Below are 19,621 nucleotides of genomic sequence, written 5' to 3'. Positions count from 1 at the left end.
TAATTTAATTTTATGCGAAATATTTCAATTTCAGCAAAATATCCACTTTCGCCCACTGTTACCTTTTTCAAGCTCCTCTTCCGCTTTCCTCATCCACGTCATTTATACAACCAGCAGTGTTTATCTGTCTAAAGTTTACGCTTTCCGCTTATCCCTATCACTTTTCTCCCAGTTTTGCTTCATCTAATTTCTTTTATTGCGACTTCATACGCACCTTTGAACATTTCAATTGAAAAAAGAAATATATATATATATATTTATATTGTATACGTTATTCTTATACGCTTTACTTTAATCACAGTTTCTTTTTATTTTTCCTATTTCTCAACAGCTGTCAGTAGGGAGCATTACCTGCTTTGAACGTGCAACTTGACACAGCCGCATAGACATAAAGCCAACCGTTGATGTCGACTACAAAGGAAACGCTGTCAACTCGAGTTAACTCAGTAACACAATCGTACATAGAGGACGAAGGTGAGGCATCACGAAGCATCACCGACTCGGCCGCCAGCCAGTTGCAGTTGCAATTGCAATTATTATTATTCTTTTCAACTGTGCAACAGTGATTTTAATTGAAAACGTGCCTGGAACAGCCTCGTAGTGTAGCAAGTAGCCTGTAACTTTCCACCAAACGACTGTCTCCGCCTACGACGCCAACAACAGCACACATTGCTCTTCCTTGCGGCGGCAAAATGACTGTAAAGCTGACGAATTTTTTCAGTAGCGCTGCTTCCATGCCAACGACAACGACGCCGCCCTCACCGCCCATGGTACCCACCGCTATCGGTGGCAGTTACCATCATCATCAACAACAACCACACTTGCAATACCTGCAACAACAGCAACAGCAGACGCAACAACTACAACAGCAATCATCGCTACCCTATAATCCGTATATTGGTGGCGTTATGGATGACGGCGACTTGTATGACGATGACAACATGTCGCTATATTCGAATGCCACAGCCGCTAGTGGTATTATGACGCAACGCGGTCATTCATGCAACAATTCACAACGTCCGCTGTTGGGCGAAAGGAAGCCGCCAAAAATGTTGTTGAGCAACAATGCAATAAAGAAAAATAAAAAGTCGACTGGCATTAATCAACCACAACGTCACTTGCAGCAGCAGCAGCAACAACAGCAACAGCAACAAGGAAAACCACAACAGCAGAAATCGTATATCTCACCGTACGTGCAACAACAGAAACGTGATAGCGCCAAGGGATTGCACGGCTTTAACGATTTCGATATTTTGTCACAGCAATACACGGAGCATTTGCGCAGCAGCCCACATATCGGCTACCCCTACGGCAGTCCCCCCTCGCCCACTGCTAAGTCTAATGATTTTGTATTCGATACTTTGGCATTGCCACAGCAACAGCAACAACAACAGCAACACACTTTGTATGACAATCGTATTTACAGTAGTGCTGGTACAGTTAATCAGCAGCAGCAACAACAGCAAAATTCAAGTCATTATCAACAGCAACAAATGGCAAATGGCTTTAATGATACGGACTACGCGTATTATGGACACAACGCCTGCATCGGTAGTGGTAGTGGCAGTGGCAGTGGCAGTGGCAGTAGCAACATTAGTAATAACGGTGGTAGCAATGCCCTTTTGACCACTACGAATAACGCATCGCCAACTCATTACATAGGGAAATCGTCACGCTTTGAAGATGATTTTTGTTCTCGCCGCAATGCAACCTTTGCTGCGCCGCAGCCGCAGCCGCAGTCACAGTCGCTGCCGTCCTCTGAGAAAACTTGGACGACTTCAGTTGTGGCTGGCAGCGACGATGTTGGTGGCCCTTTCATATTTGGAGGTATGCCGCATGAACTATTCCAGCACCAACACCAGCAACAACAACAACAACAACCTGACAGCAGCACTCTGCGACAGGAACAACAACAGCAAGATTTTAGTAGTTTAACCACAGCGGTGACCAACTCGACGGACTCTGTGATAGATGTGGCAGACAAATACGCGCCATACAATGGCCATGTGACTATGGTGAGTGCATGTGTGAGTTCATGTAGCCGTTTAGATGCATGGTGTGTAATGCAAGTTTGAGCATCAAGTTACTGAGTCGTAGCCACAAGAGCTTCTCGGTTTCGATAAAATATTTTTCCCTCGCAAACTTTCAAACAAATCAGGGGGAATATAAAAGAAAGTGTTCTCGTACGTGCATTCAAACAGCGTGCGACAAGCAATAGCACATCAACATCTTGACCAGTTTTGATAACAGTACAGCTCATTGCCTAACAAAATCCATATAAATCCAAGTCTCAGACTTTATAAAAAAATGTAAAAAATTACATAAAATTGCATTACAATTTAGTAGTTTTTAATTAGAATTTTTAAAAATATGTTTGGCATACAGTTGTATAGCACATTCAATTTTAATATAATAGAGTGCAAGTGCTTAATTAAAAAACTGGCTAAACAATTTCAACCAATGAAGCAGTGACAAAGCGGAGTTTCTTTGCCATCAAAAATATCTAAAATTGTGTTCCCGATATTAAATTCTTCGTTGTCTTTTTTGTTCTAGCACCTTACAAAAACCTAGTCGTTGACGCCGATACCATTCAGTAAGCCCTCGAAATGAGCTATTAGATGTGGAATTAGATGAGCCATTTCCAAAGGTCGCCAACTGTGTGCATTATCCCTATTTAGTTTGGTGAAGCCTAAATCAATTTTTACGCTCTCATGGAAGTTGACCCAAAAGTAATTTGCTGGTAACCCAACATACCGGCATGAGTCTCCCATAGTAATAGTATCTATAGAATGGAATTGTTCAAGTACTCAAGTATTCCACTTAAGGTCTAGAAAGGGGATGTAAACGATGTAAGACAGGTGGGGTAGAAGTTCGTTGTTTCTGTTCGTTGTAAACTTCTCAGATTTTTTTACGAATCTTAGCCAATTGTCGGGGAAAAGAGTATCCATTTTCATCCATTCTCAACAGTTCCGATCCAAAAATGTGCCATCTAAGTCTGGCGAAGGCCGGATATTTTCAGAGAAAGTATTATCTACTATTATCTTCATGTTCCAAATAAGATATACACAGTGAGTCTTCGATGTTGCCTAGGGTGGCCACATGTCGTCCAAAAGGATTGTGCCCCGCAATTAGTCATATCAAGGCTTGTAGCTCTTCTTCTGTCTCAGAAGGAGACTAACCTGTCAGGTCCTTTCAGGAAATACTTGGTTGTTACAGGTATCGCTATTTCACCAGTGACTCTAATGAGATTTTACACTGAGGACCTGATGGTTCAGGTTGTTCCCGCTATGTTTGATTCTGAAATTAGTTCCGGATCAATTGGACGCTCTAAATACAGCTTTTCGCAAATGGACAGGCCAGTTAGATGCTTTGAATACCACATTATCCCGACATTCACACAACTTCAGGCGAGTGCCAACTTGCAACGAAGTTATGCTTCAACTTTAATTTCTGAACTATTTTTTAAGAAGAGCGAGCAGGCCTTTAGAGCTTGGCTTTCACTACAGAGCCCAGTTTTATGACCTAACAACCTCACGCCAATTATCCAGTCTGCTAGTTTAAGTGTTACAAAGACCTCGGATTTAAAAATGGTTGCCATCATATTTAAAGCAGCAAAGCAGTTTAAGTTACAGTTCACGTGCCATGCTAGTCCAGTACTACTAATATATATTTTCAGTCTCTGAGCCGTAGCTCCGTAGCTCCATAAGCAGTGCACGGTGAAAATTTCAGGCATCTTATTAACAAGAGAGAGCCAGTTTTTTTATCGATCTTATGCAGTTTTAGCCAGATGTGTCGTGTTATCTTATAAGTGAATTTTGCCGATCATATTTTGTTTCGGACCGTATTGGATCCTATTAAGAACAGAGGTGTCAAGTATTTATAATACAAATTATGCGCCTCCACAATCTAGGTATGCTTCGTGTAGTCATAATAAATCGCCGTTCTAATTCTTACAAATAGGCGCGCCCCTTTTGAAATAGCAGCTTCTGGCAGAGCTTTTGAGAGGTAGTAAGAAAAGCAGATCGAGAAAAAAACTTTATTTTGTACCTTTTAAAAGAAATCTTAAAAATTAACTCTATTTCATCTCTTAAGAGTAGTAGAACTTTAAAGTGAACTTCCATCAAATCGCTTCTCCTAAACTATTGTATCCAACAAAATATATTTTCAGTGTCTATAGTCTAATGTCTAGACACACATCAGGCTCCTCGATACTGCAGTAAATGATAGGAATGGGTAAGCACGAAAGCGTGAGATATTTTTATCTACATACATAAGTGTTTACTGGATATCAAATTGTTCTAAACAACTTCTGATGATACTTTTGCAAAGCCATCACTTGGCATACAAATTTAAACTGCGATTCAACTGAAATTTCTTTTTGATAAACTTGAAGCCAGACTTTCGTGGCCGTTATGCCATTGTGCTAAGTTGGATTCAAAGTATAAGTTACTACTACATACAAATATTCATACATATACAATACCTACTAATACAACTGACATGACGCAAAGGAAAATCCTGTGGTGGCTACCAAGAGCATTAACATCTGAAAAACTCAAACAAAGTAAAGCAAAAACAATAAAAACAACAACATCATATAGCTTTTCAATGTTAATCACCACAAAGCTGTTTGTCTATTTGTGGCTAATTGGCGTTAAACTTATTTGTAAACGCATTTAAGGAATAGCAATGAATAGAATGAGAGTGAAAGAAGCGGAAAGGAAAAGACAATGAAAGAAAAGAAAAGAAGAAAATCGGAAGACTTTCACCAATTAAGCAAGTCAAGTGTAATTTAAGTGAACAAATGAAATTAAAAAAGAAAGAAAAGCAAATTAAAAATAGGAATTAGCTACTGCGCTGTAAGAATAGGGAAGAGAAACAATTTGAAACCAGAAGGAAATTCAAAGCAAAGTGTATGTATGTGTAAGGAAGTTGATGTGAGTCGTAGAGGTGAAGAAACCTTGCCGCGCGCCATACACTTCATTAGCTTAATTTATGTTTTAACAACGAGCAATGAAATGGAAGACTGCTGGAGCTGAAGAGAGGTTGTTGTTCGGCGTCTGTGGTGCGAGCTGCTGTCATTGCTAGTAAGGGTTTTGCACTTGTAACGGGTGTGTTTCAAAGATATAGAATCAGTTTTTAGAAAGTATCCCAAAATTAATGTTTGCGATAACCATTCTATTTATCCGACTAGAATTCATGCTAAATTTTGAGTTTTAAAGTATTAAGAGACTTTAGTAAAATTTGATGATGAATATTTTTTTAGTATATAATTTACCCGTTACATCTCTCTGTTATGAGTTTTTTTGCTTTCTTCTGCAAATGAGACAAAAAATACCCATCTAGAGTTAGATGGTGGAAATGTTGGTGGCACAATATTCCCTTTTTTTTTTTTAATAAAACTGCTGAACACTTCGTATATCTAAAATGTAAGGATCTCATAGTTTCATACAGGTATGCCAATTTACCTACCATAAGAATGCGCGAAAGGGCGAAAACTGTGACCACTCCTAAAATAAAATTTAGACGCAAACTATTTTAGTTCGCTTTATCAAAACCCATTGTCAGCACCTTGTTATTTTTATGTTGCACAGTGCTATTTAGCTTTAAGCGAACAGATACCTGTAAACGGCTATATTTTCCCTGATTTTCATTAAAATTATTTAAAATGAAGGAGTCAATATATTTTTTTTAAAATTGGCATACAGTTTATTTAATCATTTCAAATGGCGGATGTCCACTCAATTCCTCCAGCAAGGTCGAAGCGGGGCTTCTCAATCGGCGGGCATTGTAGCATCGGCGTTAGTGACCTGAATACAAAAAACCAAAAATTTTTTTTGTTTATTAATGTCATAATTTTTATATGAATTAAAAAAATAAAAAAAAATCGCGGAAAAAGATGAATTTTGGGGCGAATTTTCCTACTATTTTTGCTTCGAAAAATTTTCGAAAAATTGAAAATTCACATAGAAATTAATATTATAAAAAAGGTGTGTGCAAAATTTCAAGGAGATCGGTCAATAACTTTTCGAGTTATCGTGTACGCCAATTCGAAAAATATATGTAGTTTTGAGAAAAACTCGTCTAAAGTTTGAATACAACGTAACTATAACCTCTCCCAGCGCTCTAACGCAAAGAATAGAGTCGTCACGGTTGACGATCTATAATATAAGAAATACTTAAATTTACGTTCTAAAAATTTTTTGACACATTCTTAAAAAAAAATAAAATTAACATTTTATGAAAAAAAAAAATAAAAATTTTTCGAAATTTTATAGGCATCTGTCCCCTTAATTCCTTTAAAATTTTATCACATTTTTATATACGAGTATAAATAATTTCAAACACATGGCTGGCGTCTTATGTGAGTCACTCGATTGGCCTAAAATTATAAAACTTTTGTCAGCACGACCGACCTTATGCAAGTCGTAGTTCAAAATAGTCAAGTACGAGTATAGTAGAATGACCCAGCCGACTAATTGACTGACACATTTCTTGAGATGATTCAGTCAGTTCGTATCCTTGAACATGATAGTTTTTTTTGGTTTTAAGCAGTGTTTCAGCAGTTCAATGGTGCCTCTTCATAGATGTTTAGCAGAACATCCAGAATTTATTAAAATTTGTGCGAGTTTGCTCGACCATCTCCCCATAATAAAATTCCTAGAAGACAGTTTGTGGGGTATTTTGGAAAAACATGAAAAAATTAGTATCGAAGCATACTAGGATATAAGGAATTATGGAGATTGTGCAAATGTAATTGGGATGCCATACTTCTAACAAAGCAGAATATTTTTTAATAACAGTTTGGTTGAGGTTATTTGTAAAACGTCGTATTTTTTCTTGTTTTCTGGAAAAGAAGGTATTAAAGCTCAGATTTTCATGGTTAGAACAGTTCATTGTTAAGTAGAAATCCTTATTGAGGGTTTACAAATATTTGCTCTACCTAGAAACTAATTTTTTTTTGGAAATATCTGCTTAGTATTAGGTTGGGTGTCATTTTTACCGAAGATTTTTATTTAAATTAAGAACAATAAATATATCAATAAGACGGATGCTGAAGGACCTCCCATTCGAGCTCTAGGAGTGCGGCTTTGATGACTTGTGCAATATAAACATGTCGATGAGGTATTTTCAGTAGAATAATTTCATTCACGCGGTGTAGGTGGGCAATGTAGAGCTCCTTGTTGACCGTGACATTCTTTTCGAGCTTTTCTCAGTGCAGTATGTCCTTTTAGCCCCACCAAACACATGTCATGATCTTCTTTGGATGAAGATCCGGCTTGACTTTTAGCTTTGGCGTATCTCCTGGAGCCATCCAATCCTTTCTTTACTCCATATTGATGTGTAGGTGTAGGTACCATTACTCATCTCTCGTGACTATTCGGTACAAAAAGCGCTGCTTATGACCGCGTGTTGCTCGATGGCGGGAGAGATGCTGAGAAGCAATGTGAAGGCTTTCTTTGTTATTTTCGTTGAATTCGTGAGACACCCAGGCTCCCAATTTTTCGATAAATCCCATTGAATAAAATGAGTGAGAATCGTTTTATGATCACATTTTATTTTTTCCACTATTTCAGAATTGGTTTGACGACCTTCAAAAGAGATTTGAGACGTTCTGCATCAAATTCAGAAGTCCTTCCGTTGCGGGACGTGCCAGCGACGTCAAAGTCGCCATTTTTCAACTTTGCGAACCATTTTCGTGCAATAGACCCGCCTATGACATCTTCTCCATGCACGTCGCAAATGTCCTGGGCTGCTTTGACAGCTTTTTGACCTCGATGAAGAGCAAAGAATAGCAGGTGTCGAAAATGTTGATTTTTGCCTCCTGGATATTCCATTTCTTAGCCTCAAAACTAATAAAAAATGAAATAACTGAAAGATACGAAAACTATGTTAATGTTTTGTAGAGCAGAAAGAGTTCTATCGAATGAGTACTTACCATTTGCTAAACAGCAAACAAATCGTTGTAAAATAAAAGAAAATATAAAAGCACTATGAACTTATTCCCCAATCCAATAGTTTTTCATTTCACCTTGGAATGAATGTGAAGCTTTTGTCTGACTTTTCATTGGAATAACATTTTCTGAGGTGCCAATGACACAAATAAACATTTTGTAAAAATGTATCTGTTGAAATATTTTGACAGGAGAGAATTTAAAATCATTGCAAATAGTGTTTTTAGCTCCTTCATATAGTTCCATTTCGACGAAGGTTGATTGCATTTCGCTGACGTGAAACAAGACCATATGTGTATATATCTCGAATAAGAAGTATAATTCCTATGCATAATCAGAGGAGAAAGGCGGTCAGTGAAGTAAGGAGAAGATATGGTTGTGAGGTTTTTCATTGCATTGAGAGACGACCCCATATAATTTGTTTGAATGTACTACAGACTCTGTTCGCTGAAATGGAATAAATGAACAAAATTTGAGTTATGCACTTTGGCTCCGCGGTTCTCTATTTATAGTCCGCTTTAGTTTGTAGTATGATTCAGTATATCTCTTATGAAGGAATCGAATATTAGTATTTAGAAAGGGTCATCAGATTTTACGTACTTTTCCCAATATGGTTTTCTTGACAGATCACGCGTGACTACTGTCAAACTTAATACATACTTTCTTAATTGACATTTCCTTATGAAAAGATTCTCGCCTGAAGAGGCTGAAGAGCAATCAGAAGCCATTCGCCATTCAAGAACAGCCATTACATCTATTGGAAACAACCGTATGGTGAAGGAATCATCGGTCCATACTTCTTCAAAAACGAGGCTGGCGCCAAGTAACAGTGAATTGCGAACGTTATCGTGCCATGATAAACGACTTTTTGATTCCGCAAATTGAAGCGCGTGATCTGTACAGCATTTGGTTCCAACAGGACGGCGCTACTTAACGTTCAGACCGTGAAATAATGGATTTACTGCGAGGTCTTTTCGGTGAGCAATTTATCTCTCGTCTCGGACCAGTGGATTGGCCATCAAGATCGTGTAATATCACACCTTAGGACTTTTATTCCTGTGGGTATGTAAAATATAAATGCTTTGTGGATGCTTCTATTGAGGCATCGAAAGCCAACATTACGAGATACCGACCGAATTCCTCCAGCGAGCCATTCAAAATTGGTATTCACGAATGGCCGAATTACGGCGCAGTTATGGCCAACATTTGAAAGGGGTTGCCTTTAAAAAATAAATGTCATAAATGGTTCTACACAAAAATATTAAAGATTGCCCAATTAATTTTGTTGCTTTAATGTAATTGTAAATCCGATACCTCTAAAATGATCACCCCTTATATGCCTGTAAATATTCACAATATAATACAATTTAAGATGTTCCCTTGAGGTGCATTATAAGGCTAAGAAAGAAATAGGTTTGCTTTAATCGGATAACAGCAAACTTTTGGACTCCAGCTGTTTTATGATAAATGAAAAACACTTTGCGCTCATAGACGCAGGTAACATCTAGTGAAATATGCTTCTTTGCCCACATACATACACAATCTACTATGATACAACACACTACCCTTGAACCTTATACAGTTAAGTAAAAGCTATATATTTTGCCAGTAAATCAACAAATCATTCAGGAGACTTAGTTAGCTCTTGAGCTGATTCAGCGTTTAAAGTAAGTGACATATATAAGTGTAAGGTCAACAGATATTGACTAGCCTGGACTAATTTTTTAATAAATTTTAATTAATGTTTTATAAAAATATATTTCAATCTATAACAAAAATCAAAAACCATCTCCCAACATTACGCAACATTTTCTAACATTACTCCAATTTCAAGAAAAATTCCACACTTTTCATTAGAAATTTCTGTAAAATTTTTGGATATGCAGTTTTGTAATCTATTTAATTCTAGTATTCCAAATAGTATTTAAGTTTATTAATTTTTTTTGTCCCAAAGGTACTGCTCAAATGCGTTTTTCCTGCATAAAGTAAATAGGCAAAACCGTAATGGAAAAAAATTATCAAAAATAAATGAGAATTTTCAGCCATTTCAAATTTGCCCATTATTATACGAGAAATATAAGTTGGAAGATATGTATATAAGTTTTTCAAATGTCGTCGTAAGTTAATCCAATTTCAAATTTGTGAACTAGAACATACAAGCCTCTCCTCTCCATTCATTTTTTGTATTTAGTAATACAGTTATTCAAAAACTACTTTGGATGACTAATTTTCCACCATATTTTATTGCAATTAAATGGGCTATAAAACTGTGTACTCAAATTTGTTAGTTAAAGATTGCATTAATTTAGAAATGCTGATAAAAAAGTGGGAAATTTTTCAGAATTTTTGTCGAATTTTCAAAGAGTTTCAAACTTTGTAAAGATTTATATTACAAAGTTTGAAACTCTGATTAATATAGGCTTTGTTACAGATGAACTGTATTTAAAAAAAAAAATTATCAAAGTTAAAAATAAATAAATTGTTGAAACTAATCAATATGTGGGGGTTTTCCAATTTTGCAACAGGCTATATTTTCGCCTCTTCAAGACATACAGCAAACCTAATTTTTAAACATTTTTATTATATTTTTTTAACAAACATTGCCCTATGATGATTATTTTATATTGTATTACATTTTTCTTGCACCATTTTCAGTTAGTTAAGATATTAAGCGAATTAACTGCAAACAAGGGAAATATTGCCAAGAGCAGCAGCTGCAGAAGTTGTAAAAGTTGATGGCTTCAAGCGTCGTTGTCTATTCGCAGCGAAAGTTAACAAGCTGATAAAAGCAGACGAGTGAGGTGTTATAGTGTTGCAGGTGATGCACGGCACATTCGCGCTATTCACTAGCTGAAGTATGGCGATTGCCACTTGCGTGCGTAGCTGCCACCGCCGTCATTTAGGCGTTAAAAGTAGTTGGTGTGAATACGCATGCACTCGCCAAATGATGACCGTTGGCTGTAGGTTATTGCGGGCAGATAAGCGTCAACAGGCTGTAGTTCTTTGCTCTTAGCGTTCAACATCAATCTGCTGACATGCATGTGTGAGTGGGAATGTATGCTGCTTTATGTTGAGTGAAGAGTAGCTAAACGACAGTTAGTCAGTCATTCAGCTGACAGTTACTTAAGCTGGCAGGCAAAAAGTTGATGTTGTTGTTTACATAGATGGATACATGCTGGCGTAACAATCAACTACAATGGGGAGCAAGTTTAGTTACCCTGTAGAAAAATTCACTTGTTACACGAAATGGTCACATTCTACTAATAAAGGGTGTTTACGGGTGGGCCCGAACGTGCGACGCGCTTGATGGTCGTTCGGCTTCAATTCTTGCACGAGTTGGATTTTGTAAGCCCGCAAACCAAGATCCTTCCGCAAAATCTTCCATAAAGTGGATGGGCACATCTCCAATTGCTGCGCGCGATGGCGGATGGACTCATTCGGGTCTTCTTCGATACTCTGCTCCACAGCAGCAATAGCGTCTTCGGTGCGCACTGTACGACGTCTCTGAGGATGCGTATTATCCACTAGAGCAAACGTGATGCGAAACCGATCCATGGTTAATCGAATTAGTGACTCTGATGGACGATTATGTCGACCGAATATTGGACGCAGCGCGCGATGCGTCGCGCGAACCGAACCATTATTTTCGTAATAAATTTGCACGATTTGCAAACGTTGTTTAGGTGTAAGTCTATTCATTATGAAATGGCAAACCAAACTGAGCATAAATCAAGTGACAGCTGTCAAAAAGACCATCTACGAAAAAAGTAGTGCCAACTTGAAAACCTAACCTCTAAAAAAAATACCCTTTATTACCAGTTATTGCACAGTAAATTTCTGCATCTAAAATCACGGTATTTAATCAATTCATCATTGAGTAAGAAATTGTTTTTTGCTAAATTTTTTTAAGAAATTTGTATTTTGTAATTTTTGAAAAATTCGCACCTTCAGATTTTTTTCATTAAATTAAAATTTATATTTTACATTTTTTTGGTGAAATTTTTCTTTGGTGAATTTTGAGAGGAGAATTTTTGTGACCTTCAAAAAATTCGGCCCTCAGATTTTTTTCATTAGGTAAAAATTGATAATCTAAATTGTTAGGGGAAATTTTTCTTTTGTAATTTTCGAAAAGTAATATATAACTGGGTTCTTATTGGTGCCAATATGTTAAGGATTTTCTAGTGTGAACGGTTCGACGTTGAAGTGAAATAAAAAAAGACTGTGCGTGAGTTATAATGAAATTATTTTCAATTTGAAAGCCCCATATATGAAATATGATATCAATCGCCGTGGTTTCGCATAATGGCTCGCATCCGAGAGACCTAAATTTAGCAATATCGTTTACGCAGATTTTTTTTTTATTTCTATGGTATAACTTAACAAATATTAGCACACAGCAAATTATGTTATATTCTTTGTAAGTACTTCAACGATCCATAGAATACGTGGTTTAGGACATTGCCGCAAATATTTCTCAATTTTGATTTATTTGTAGGCTTGAGTATAATAAGAAGTAAACTGAAACAATTTTGAAAAAAAAAAATTAATAATTTTGAGATTTATTCAACATTGACGACTTTTAAGGGTATCTCTAGGACATTTTAAAAGGTATCTTCGGTTCTTTTTAAATGTAAAATTTTTCTTTTTTAATTTTTTAGGTTGAAATACATATATATGAATATTTTAAAAAACAATTTGTTTTTGTAAATTTTTTTTAATTTTTTTATTCTAAATTTTTTGAAGAATTTTGTATTTTGTAATTTGTGAAAAATACGCACCCTCAGATTTTTTTCATTAAATTAAAATTTATATTCTAAATTTTTTGAAGAAATTTTTCTTTTGTTAATTTTTAAAACCAATCCCCGTTTGTTTTGTGATAGTCAAAAAATACGCCCCCTCAGATGTTTTTCATAAAATTAAAATTTATATTCCAACTTTTTTGGGGAAATTTGTCTCTTGTAATTTTCGACAACCACGCCGATAGGACTCTCATAACTTTTCAAGTTAATACCGTGTGTATGCTTATTAATATACGTAGCGACGCTTCGACCGCTTTGCAAACGGACTTATGCTAGCAAATAGTATTTCGCACTGGTTTTTCATGTAATGTTTTTCTGCAAATGTAAGATTCGTGAGCATCTTTTGGCAATGCACGGAAAGAATTACCTTTGTCCGTCGAGAGTTCGACATTTTTGAATAATTTTTCTAAAAAAATTTCCCACCGTTCCATATATTTCCTGCAGGGTATGCTTTTACACAGGCATGTGTCTGTAAGTGTACATGCACCATATGCCGCCTAAAGCAAGTTGTACGTATTTAGATTATGGCCAAAACAGCTGCCTCATAATATGGCTGTGTTTGGTAGTTTTTAGCATTTTGGTGGCAACTACTTGGGAGTTCGTGACTTTTCATATCATTCAAGGTGAAACGCTTCCTTTATGTTGCTACGAGTATGTTGCATGATCAACTTGTTACTGTCAATTGATTGTGTAAATAATGTGCATTGGAAATACAAATTTTTACATGATATTTGAGAGTTCACTGAATGCAGAACTCGATATGTGTTTTGTGTGGTATTGTTGGTCATCAATACTTTCGTTAACGAGAAATTTGTATTTATTCAATTGTTTGCGTCAGCTTTGGAAATTTACGCAGTTCTGCTTCTGTACACAAAGGAAGGAGCAAATCGTTTAAGGCTTATAGATTTAAGCTGATAAGTGGAATTAGTTTGAATATATGCATTCATCCATTTTCTACTACTTCCTACTCTGGTAATTGATTTCTATGAGAAGTGTTTTAGTGATATTTGTGCTAAAAGTCGCATATAGATAATAAATTCACTCGACCATGGGAGTTGACGTATTATACTTTATATCGTATTTTTTTCGCTAACCTATTGCAGTTTAGTTGTTCAGAGAGTGTTTGAAAATAACAAACCTCTATGTACCACTCTTTTTTCTTTCTTTCACTCTGTTGGTTGGTCATTCAACCCTGTAAAGGTTGGTACCCAGCGAAAATACACTAAAAAAGCAATTTTTGGAAAACATTTCATTTTGCTTTCCAAAGCTTAAAGTAATAAGAAATAATTGATAAATTTGATTAATGCTGAATGATAGTTCAAAGTTTTATAGCAAAAAATTGTAATCCTATCAGTAGAGTCATTTTTTATTTATTACAGTTTGAAAATTAATTTAATGATTTTTGAACACATTTTGACTTACATGACATGACCTGCATCTTTACTAGCCTAATACAATTTATCTGAACGAAAAACCTTCTAAGAGAGATTAGCTTCAAAATTCAAAAAATCCTATGCAAATCGGAGCATTCTGCGCATAGTTCTTGGCATACATGTGTGATATTTCGGGGCATTATATGATATGAAGATATATATTTATATTGAATACTTCTACAACCTGTGACAATGAGCTCTACTTTTCAGAATTAATTCTAGAGGTCCATATAGTAAACAAGAAGTTAATTTTTTATGCTTATCGCTCTTGTAGTTGGCGTGCTTCCTTTGGGAAATACACGTCTTTCATTTTCGCAAATGACTTGCTAGAGTTTCAAGCACAGCCTTCTTCATCATTTTAGCATTCAACAAATGGTCCAACTGGTAATTTGCTAATGGCACTGGATGATCGCATACGTTTATTTTCAGAAGGAATGTGATGGGTCCTACCTTGCCTTGCAAATTTATCTGTGATGCAGTGTGTCAAATGAGGTAGAGCATATTTTGTTTGGCCATATACTCCCCTTTAAGTTTAGCATAGAGAGCAATGCCGGCAAATTGTGAATCAATTGTTGCCTGACTAGGTTTAATGACGGCTTAATGCGAGCTGCTCAACAGTCTCAATAGAACAAAAAAAAAATCAAACTGAAACATTTCAACTTAGACGACGACACAGTGATAAGGCAACTGTTTTACAACAAGCTTAGATAGTGAGGAAAGCACTTCTTCGTTGCCATCAAATTTTAATTCAATTGTGTAAGTGTATGGAGGACCATATGGAAGTAAGTATATTAGTACCCACTGCTCGAATGCCATGCTTTCTGAATCTGAGATCAGAGGGAACCTCGCAAGAAATTTGAAAGTTCGAGTATGCAAGATTATTCCAGTATGAGAGATTATTCTTTTAAACAAAGATGAGGAGGGGCTTTGCTTCGGTGACCTACGTGATTTACACGAATTTAAATGCCATTTAGAGCATCAGTAGGTGTGAGCCAAATTTGCAGGAGCATAGGTGTTCCGATTCAACTGCTAATGTTGGGCCTGCCAGAATCAGATTTTAATGAGTTGAGTGCTTGAGTATCTTGGAAGTCATATATGAGATTTTTAGAAATGTATTGGGAAGGCTTCTTCTATCTTCTACTGCAGTACCAATGTCAGAGTAAGCACATCAAACTTCTCACCTTCGCATCGCACAAGAATTGAAATCAAATTTCTCGTGGACATCACTCTCTTGGTTCTGAAGTGGTGAATTGCTTTATCTGTATAATATCAGCGAACCGTCAAAAATACAAAAACAGCAAATGTGGGGAAAACAGTATATCAGTATTAAGACGACCTTTTCCGTCAGAGACACTAAAAATTATCCTGGACTTGACTTCCATTGACAGAAATGACAGGGTATTCAGCAGTTAAATTTAAAGAATAAGTGGTGTAGCTTTTGGATGTGAAGTCCTTCGTATACAGGATTAATAAAGGGTTTTCCAATAGCAGGTGTTATGAATGAATGGATTCCGCTATCGAGAGATGACTAACTATTTTTTATGACCGGAATTGGATGGTATTGATCTGAACAACGTTTATTCTCAACAAGACGGCGCTACGTGACACAGAAGCAACGAAACCATTGATCTTTTACGAAAAAAGCTTCCGGACCGTCCTATCTCTCGAAGAGGTGATCACAATTGGCCAACGAGATTTTGTGATTTAACACTTTGTGACTTTTTTCTTTGGGGTCACGTGAAAGAGAAGGTCTACACCAATAATCCAGGGTCGGTTCAAGACCTCAAAGATGGAATGTGTGAGGCTATCGAGGACATAAGGCAGCCACTTTCGAATACGGTTATGGAAAATTTCATGAAAACGATATTGTCCTGTAAGCGTGGTCGTGGTGGTCATTTGCCTGATGTTATGTTCGACTATTATGTTCCTCTTTATAATGAAATAAACATCCGATTATTTACATTAAAAAATAACATTTTTCTTTGAAAATCAAAATAACACCTCTTATTGGAAAACCCTTTATCTGGTTAATATCACAATTTTAACAAAATGAGCCCCAGACTTTATGAAAGCAAGCATAAGTTTCAGCAAAAACTTCATTTCGTATCGATCGAGAAGATAACAATAAAGCAGTCGTATAGTCGATAAAGAAACCAACTCACTTTACCCTATCGGGTTCATAAGAGAGTATGATGTGAGACAGGCGTAGCTCGGTCACTATGCCTGGGGAGCCACTGGGGAATTTAGTATGAAAATTGAGAAATAAAATTAATCAAATAACCGAAGCATCAATATATTCTGGCTTCCTCAATTACTAGAATCAAACAAATTGAGATTAAATTTAATATCTTTGAAAATGATTCACCTTCTTATCTTAGTTCTCAGCCATAGAAATATCAGCGAGAACCAACCAGATAGCAGAAAAGGTAACTAATGCGCAGGACTTTGTGGGGGAAACTGTAGCTGTAGCCCGCTGTGAAATCCAATCATATTTTGCAATCGATCTCGCTAGTAAATTGTGGTCAAATATTCAAAAATTTAATGGATTATTAGGGCTTTATACCATTTTGCTCAAAAAGTTTCTGAAATATATTCAGAAAGTTCAAAGTAAAAGTTTATTTCTCAAAAGTGATATTATATTATCGCCTTCAAAGTACTCCCCATCAACTGCAAAGGGCTTATGCCAGCGTATGATTCAGCTCTAGAAACATTTCTGGAACTCTATTTTCGCTATAGCCATTAGAGCCGTCTTCAATTTTTCCATTATTTCCCTTTGTCGTTTCCATTACTTCCTTTGCCGAAGTGGTTCCTCGTAGTGATTTTTTGACCCTATCAATCCGAAAAAAATCTATAGCTCCACGAGTTATTTTCCCACAAATCCTTTCTGCTTAGACGAATTGCTTCACGTAAACATCTCATAACGATCTAATAATAGTACCTATTAACTTTCTGATCTTTTGGCAAAAATTCGTGGCGCATAATGACGTTGTAATCCACAAAAACAGTGAGCATCGTTTCAATTTTGGACTGAAAATGGCGTGGTTTTTTGGTCTTGGTTCATTCGGAGCTCTCCAGTTACTCGCCTGATGTCTGATGACGTCCGGATTGCATGTGGTACTCGTACGTCTTGTCTCCAATAATGATACGTTTAATGAATGTTCAGATTCAGCCTTCGAAATCATGTCTTTGGCGATATCAACGCGCTCCTTTTCTTGCCTGAAATTCACGACTCTGGGACCAACTTTGCGGCAACAAGGCATAAACCCAAAACTTTAACTACAGTTTCCTAAATGGATTTCATAAGAAATATTTACGTCCTTTGCAAGCTCTCTGATGGTTAATTTGTGGTTATTGATCAACTTGTCTTGCACTTTATTGATGTTTTCATCAGTTTTCGATGTCGACGGCCTGCATTACGTTCGTCCTCCCCGTTGGACTCTTGATCTCTTATGAAGCGTTCATGCCACTCGTAAATAGCTGTTTTCGTTAGAGTATTATTACTAATATATTTTCCCAACATTTCTTAGGTTTTCGCACCGTTAACGCAAAACTTAATACAGATTCGTTGTATCAACTTTCAATCCATTTTAAAAACTTTAAAAAATCGAGCACGTGTGTAAAGCTAAACTTACTCAAGACGGCGTAACTTTCACAAATTTCAAACAATGGCCATCGAATTTTAGTGGGAATTTTAATCATAGATGTGGCAATCTAACAACGCGGTTGTTCCGGGAACTTTTTGATCAAGGTGGTATATATGAAGTAATGAAACTCTTAGCAAATTTTGCTAATTAGATCAAGAATAGAAGAAAATCTTTATAATCGAAAAAAATTTACGCCCCGATTATGTATATATAGAAAAGTTTTTAAATAAATGATATAATATTATAATAAAACTAAAAAAGAAGAGAAATGGCTTGTTTCTCCGTTTCAAAGATTTAAATTTATTATTTATTTAGTGTATTTCATTTTATACGCAAGAGAAGCCGCGAAGACCTACCAGCACTTATTTAAGAATAAAATTTCTGCAAGTGTGTATAGGGTGTCCCTTAGGCCGGGTCCATTTGTGGGGAGGCAAAAAAATCGCCCATTGCTCTGTTAAAATCATATTCTAGGGATCAAAATAAGAAACTTTGCCGAAGGAACCATACCTCTAAAACGAATTATGATGTCCCCCAATTTGGGTCGAACTTTTTAGTTTCTTTTCTCATGTAAAGGCCAAAAATGGTGATATTTTGAAATGATTGTATGGGGAACCCCCAGGGGAGTTCCAGGGGGTGTGCCACTGGCATGGGTGGATCGGCCGTCCAAAGTTAGTGGGGGTCGGTCATACATTTGGACTCGATTGGAGTACTCTAAATGGGTCAAAGTGGGATTTTTCGTTCGACCCAAATTTGGGGACATCAGAATTCGTTTTAGAGGTATGGTTCCTTCGGCAAAGTTTCTTATTTTGATCCCTAGAATACGATTTTCACAGAGCAATGAGCGATTTTTAAATCGACCTGCCCTAGTGTCCCTGTATATAAAAAAAAAAAAATCTTAACCTACCAAAGCAACATTTTTGCATAAAACTTTAAATTTGAAGCGCTCCATAAACAAAAATAAAGAAGTACTTATGTACGTATGTACAGCTGCATTAAAATGGCTAAGTCTAGACCTCCTCATTCTTTAAAGCAAAATCAACAAAACCGGCGGCATTTAAGTACAATTATGGTTAGATGAAAATCAGATTGTGGAGGCATTTTTAAACAAATTGAAACAAAAGCCTTCTAGTAAACAAAACCCATTCTAAGAATTTATTTGGAAACAACTTTATTACATACAAATACGCTCACTTTCATTTAACATAATCTTCAATGCCACTTCCTTCACATATTCTGCAATCATATTTTCTAATTAGGCAAGAAAATAAAGAGAACCTTACATTGAGTGTTGTTTGCAAATGTTGAAAGTAGCAACAGTCGTTTGGGGCAACAAATTGGGGATTTACCAACCGCATTTGCTAGCACCAACACAAATGTACCTTCTTTTGTGAGCTTCTTTGCTTGGCGTTGCGTTAAGTTAGGTTTCGACCGACCGCTTAGCAGGTTGCAACAATTGGAAAGTCAATTGGCATGCTTCTATTTGGGAGAGAAAATGTTGGAATTTAGGTGTTATTATTATGCATTGTTCTGCTGTAGTTATTGTTTTTGCAGTAAATTTTAGTTGGTGTTGTTTTGCGGTCTTAAAAATAGTTCTCAAGAGCTCCATTTGCATTAACTTTCAAGTGAAAAGGCACGTTTGAGTGCTTATTTGTATTATAATGCACACACGCATACCCAACTCGCATAGTACGTATGTGTGTGCATACCTGTCTGCTTTACAATGTGTGCATTTTTGAAAATTTTCATATACCTCTATATGCATACATATGTATATACAAACATGCCGACAT

The 19,621-nt window shown here is 36.4% G+C and overlaps 1 protein-coding gene across 1 annotated transcript in view; it reads left to right on the top strand.

Annotated features, from left to right (window-relative positions):
* Positions 1-19,621, top strand: part of LOC128858234 (AF4/FMR2 family member lilli) — a 224,593-nt gene that overhangs the window by 102,357 nt on the left and 102,615 nt on the right. The window contains exon 4 of the mRNA XM_054094325.1: positions 332-2,015. Within this exon, the coding sequence (XP_053950300.1) occupies positions 693-2,015 (1,323 nt within the window). The 5' untranslated portion in view covers positions 332-692. The remainder of the gene's footprint in view (positions 1-331; positions 2,016-19,621) is intronic.

Source organism: Anastrepha ludens, chromosome 3 (assembly GCF_028408465.1).
Source record: "Anastrepha ludens isolate Willacy chromosome 3, idAnaLude1.1, whole genome shotgun sequence".
Taxonomy (NCBI): domain Eukaryota; kingdom Metazoa; phylum Arthropoda; class Insecta; order Diptera; family Tephritidae; genus Anastrepha; species Anastrepha ludens.
Note: the sequence above shows the minus strand (reverse complement) of the source record. Positions and strands in the feature narration are given on the sequence as shown.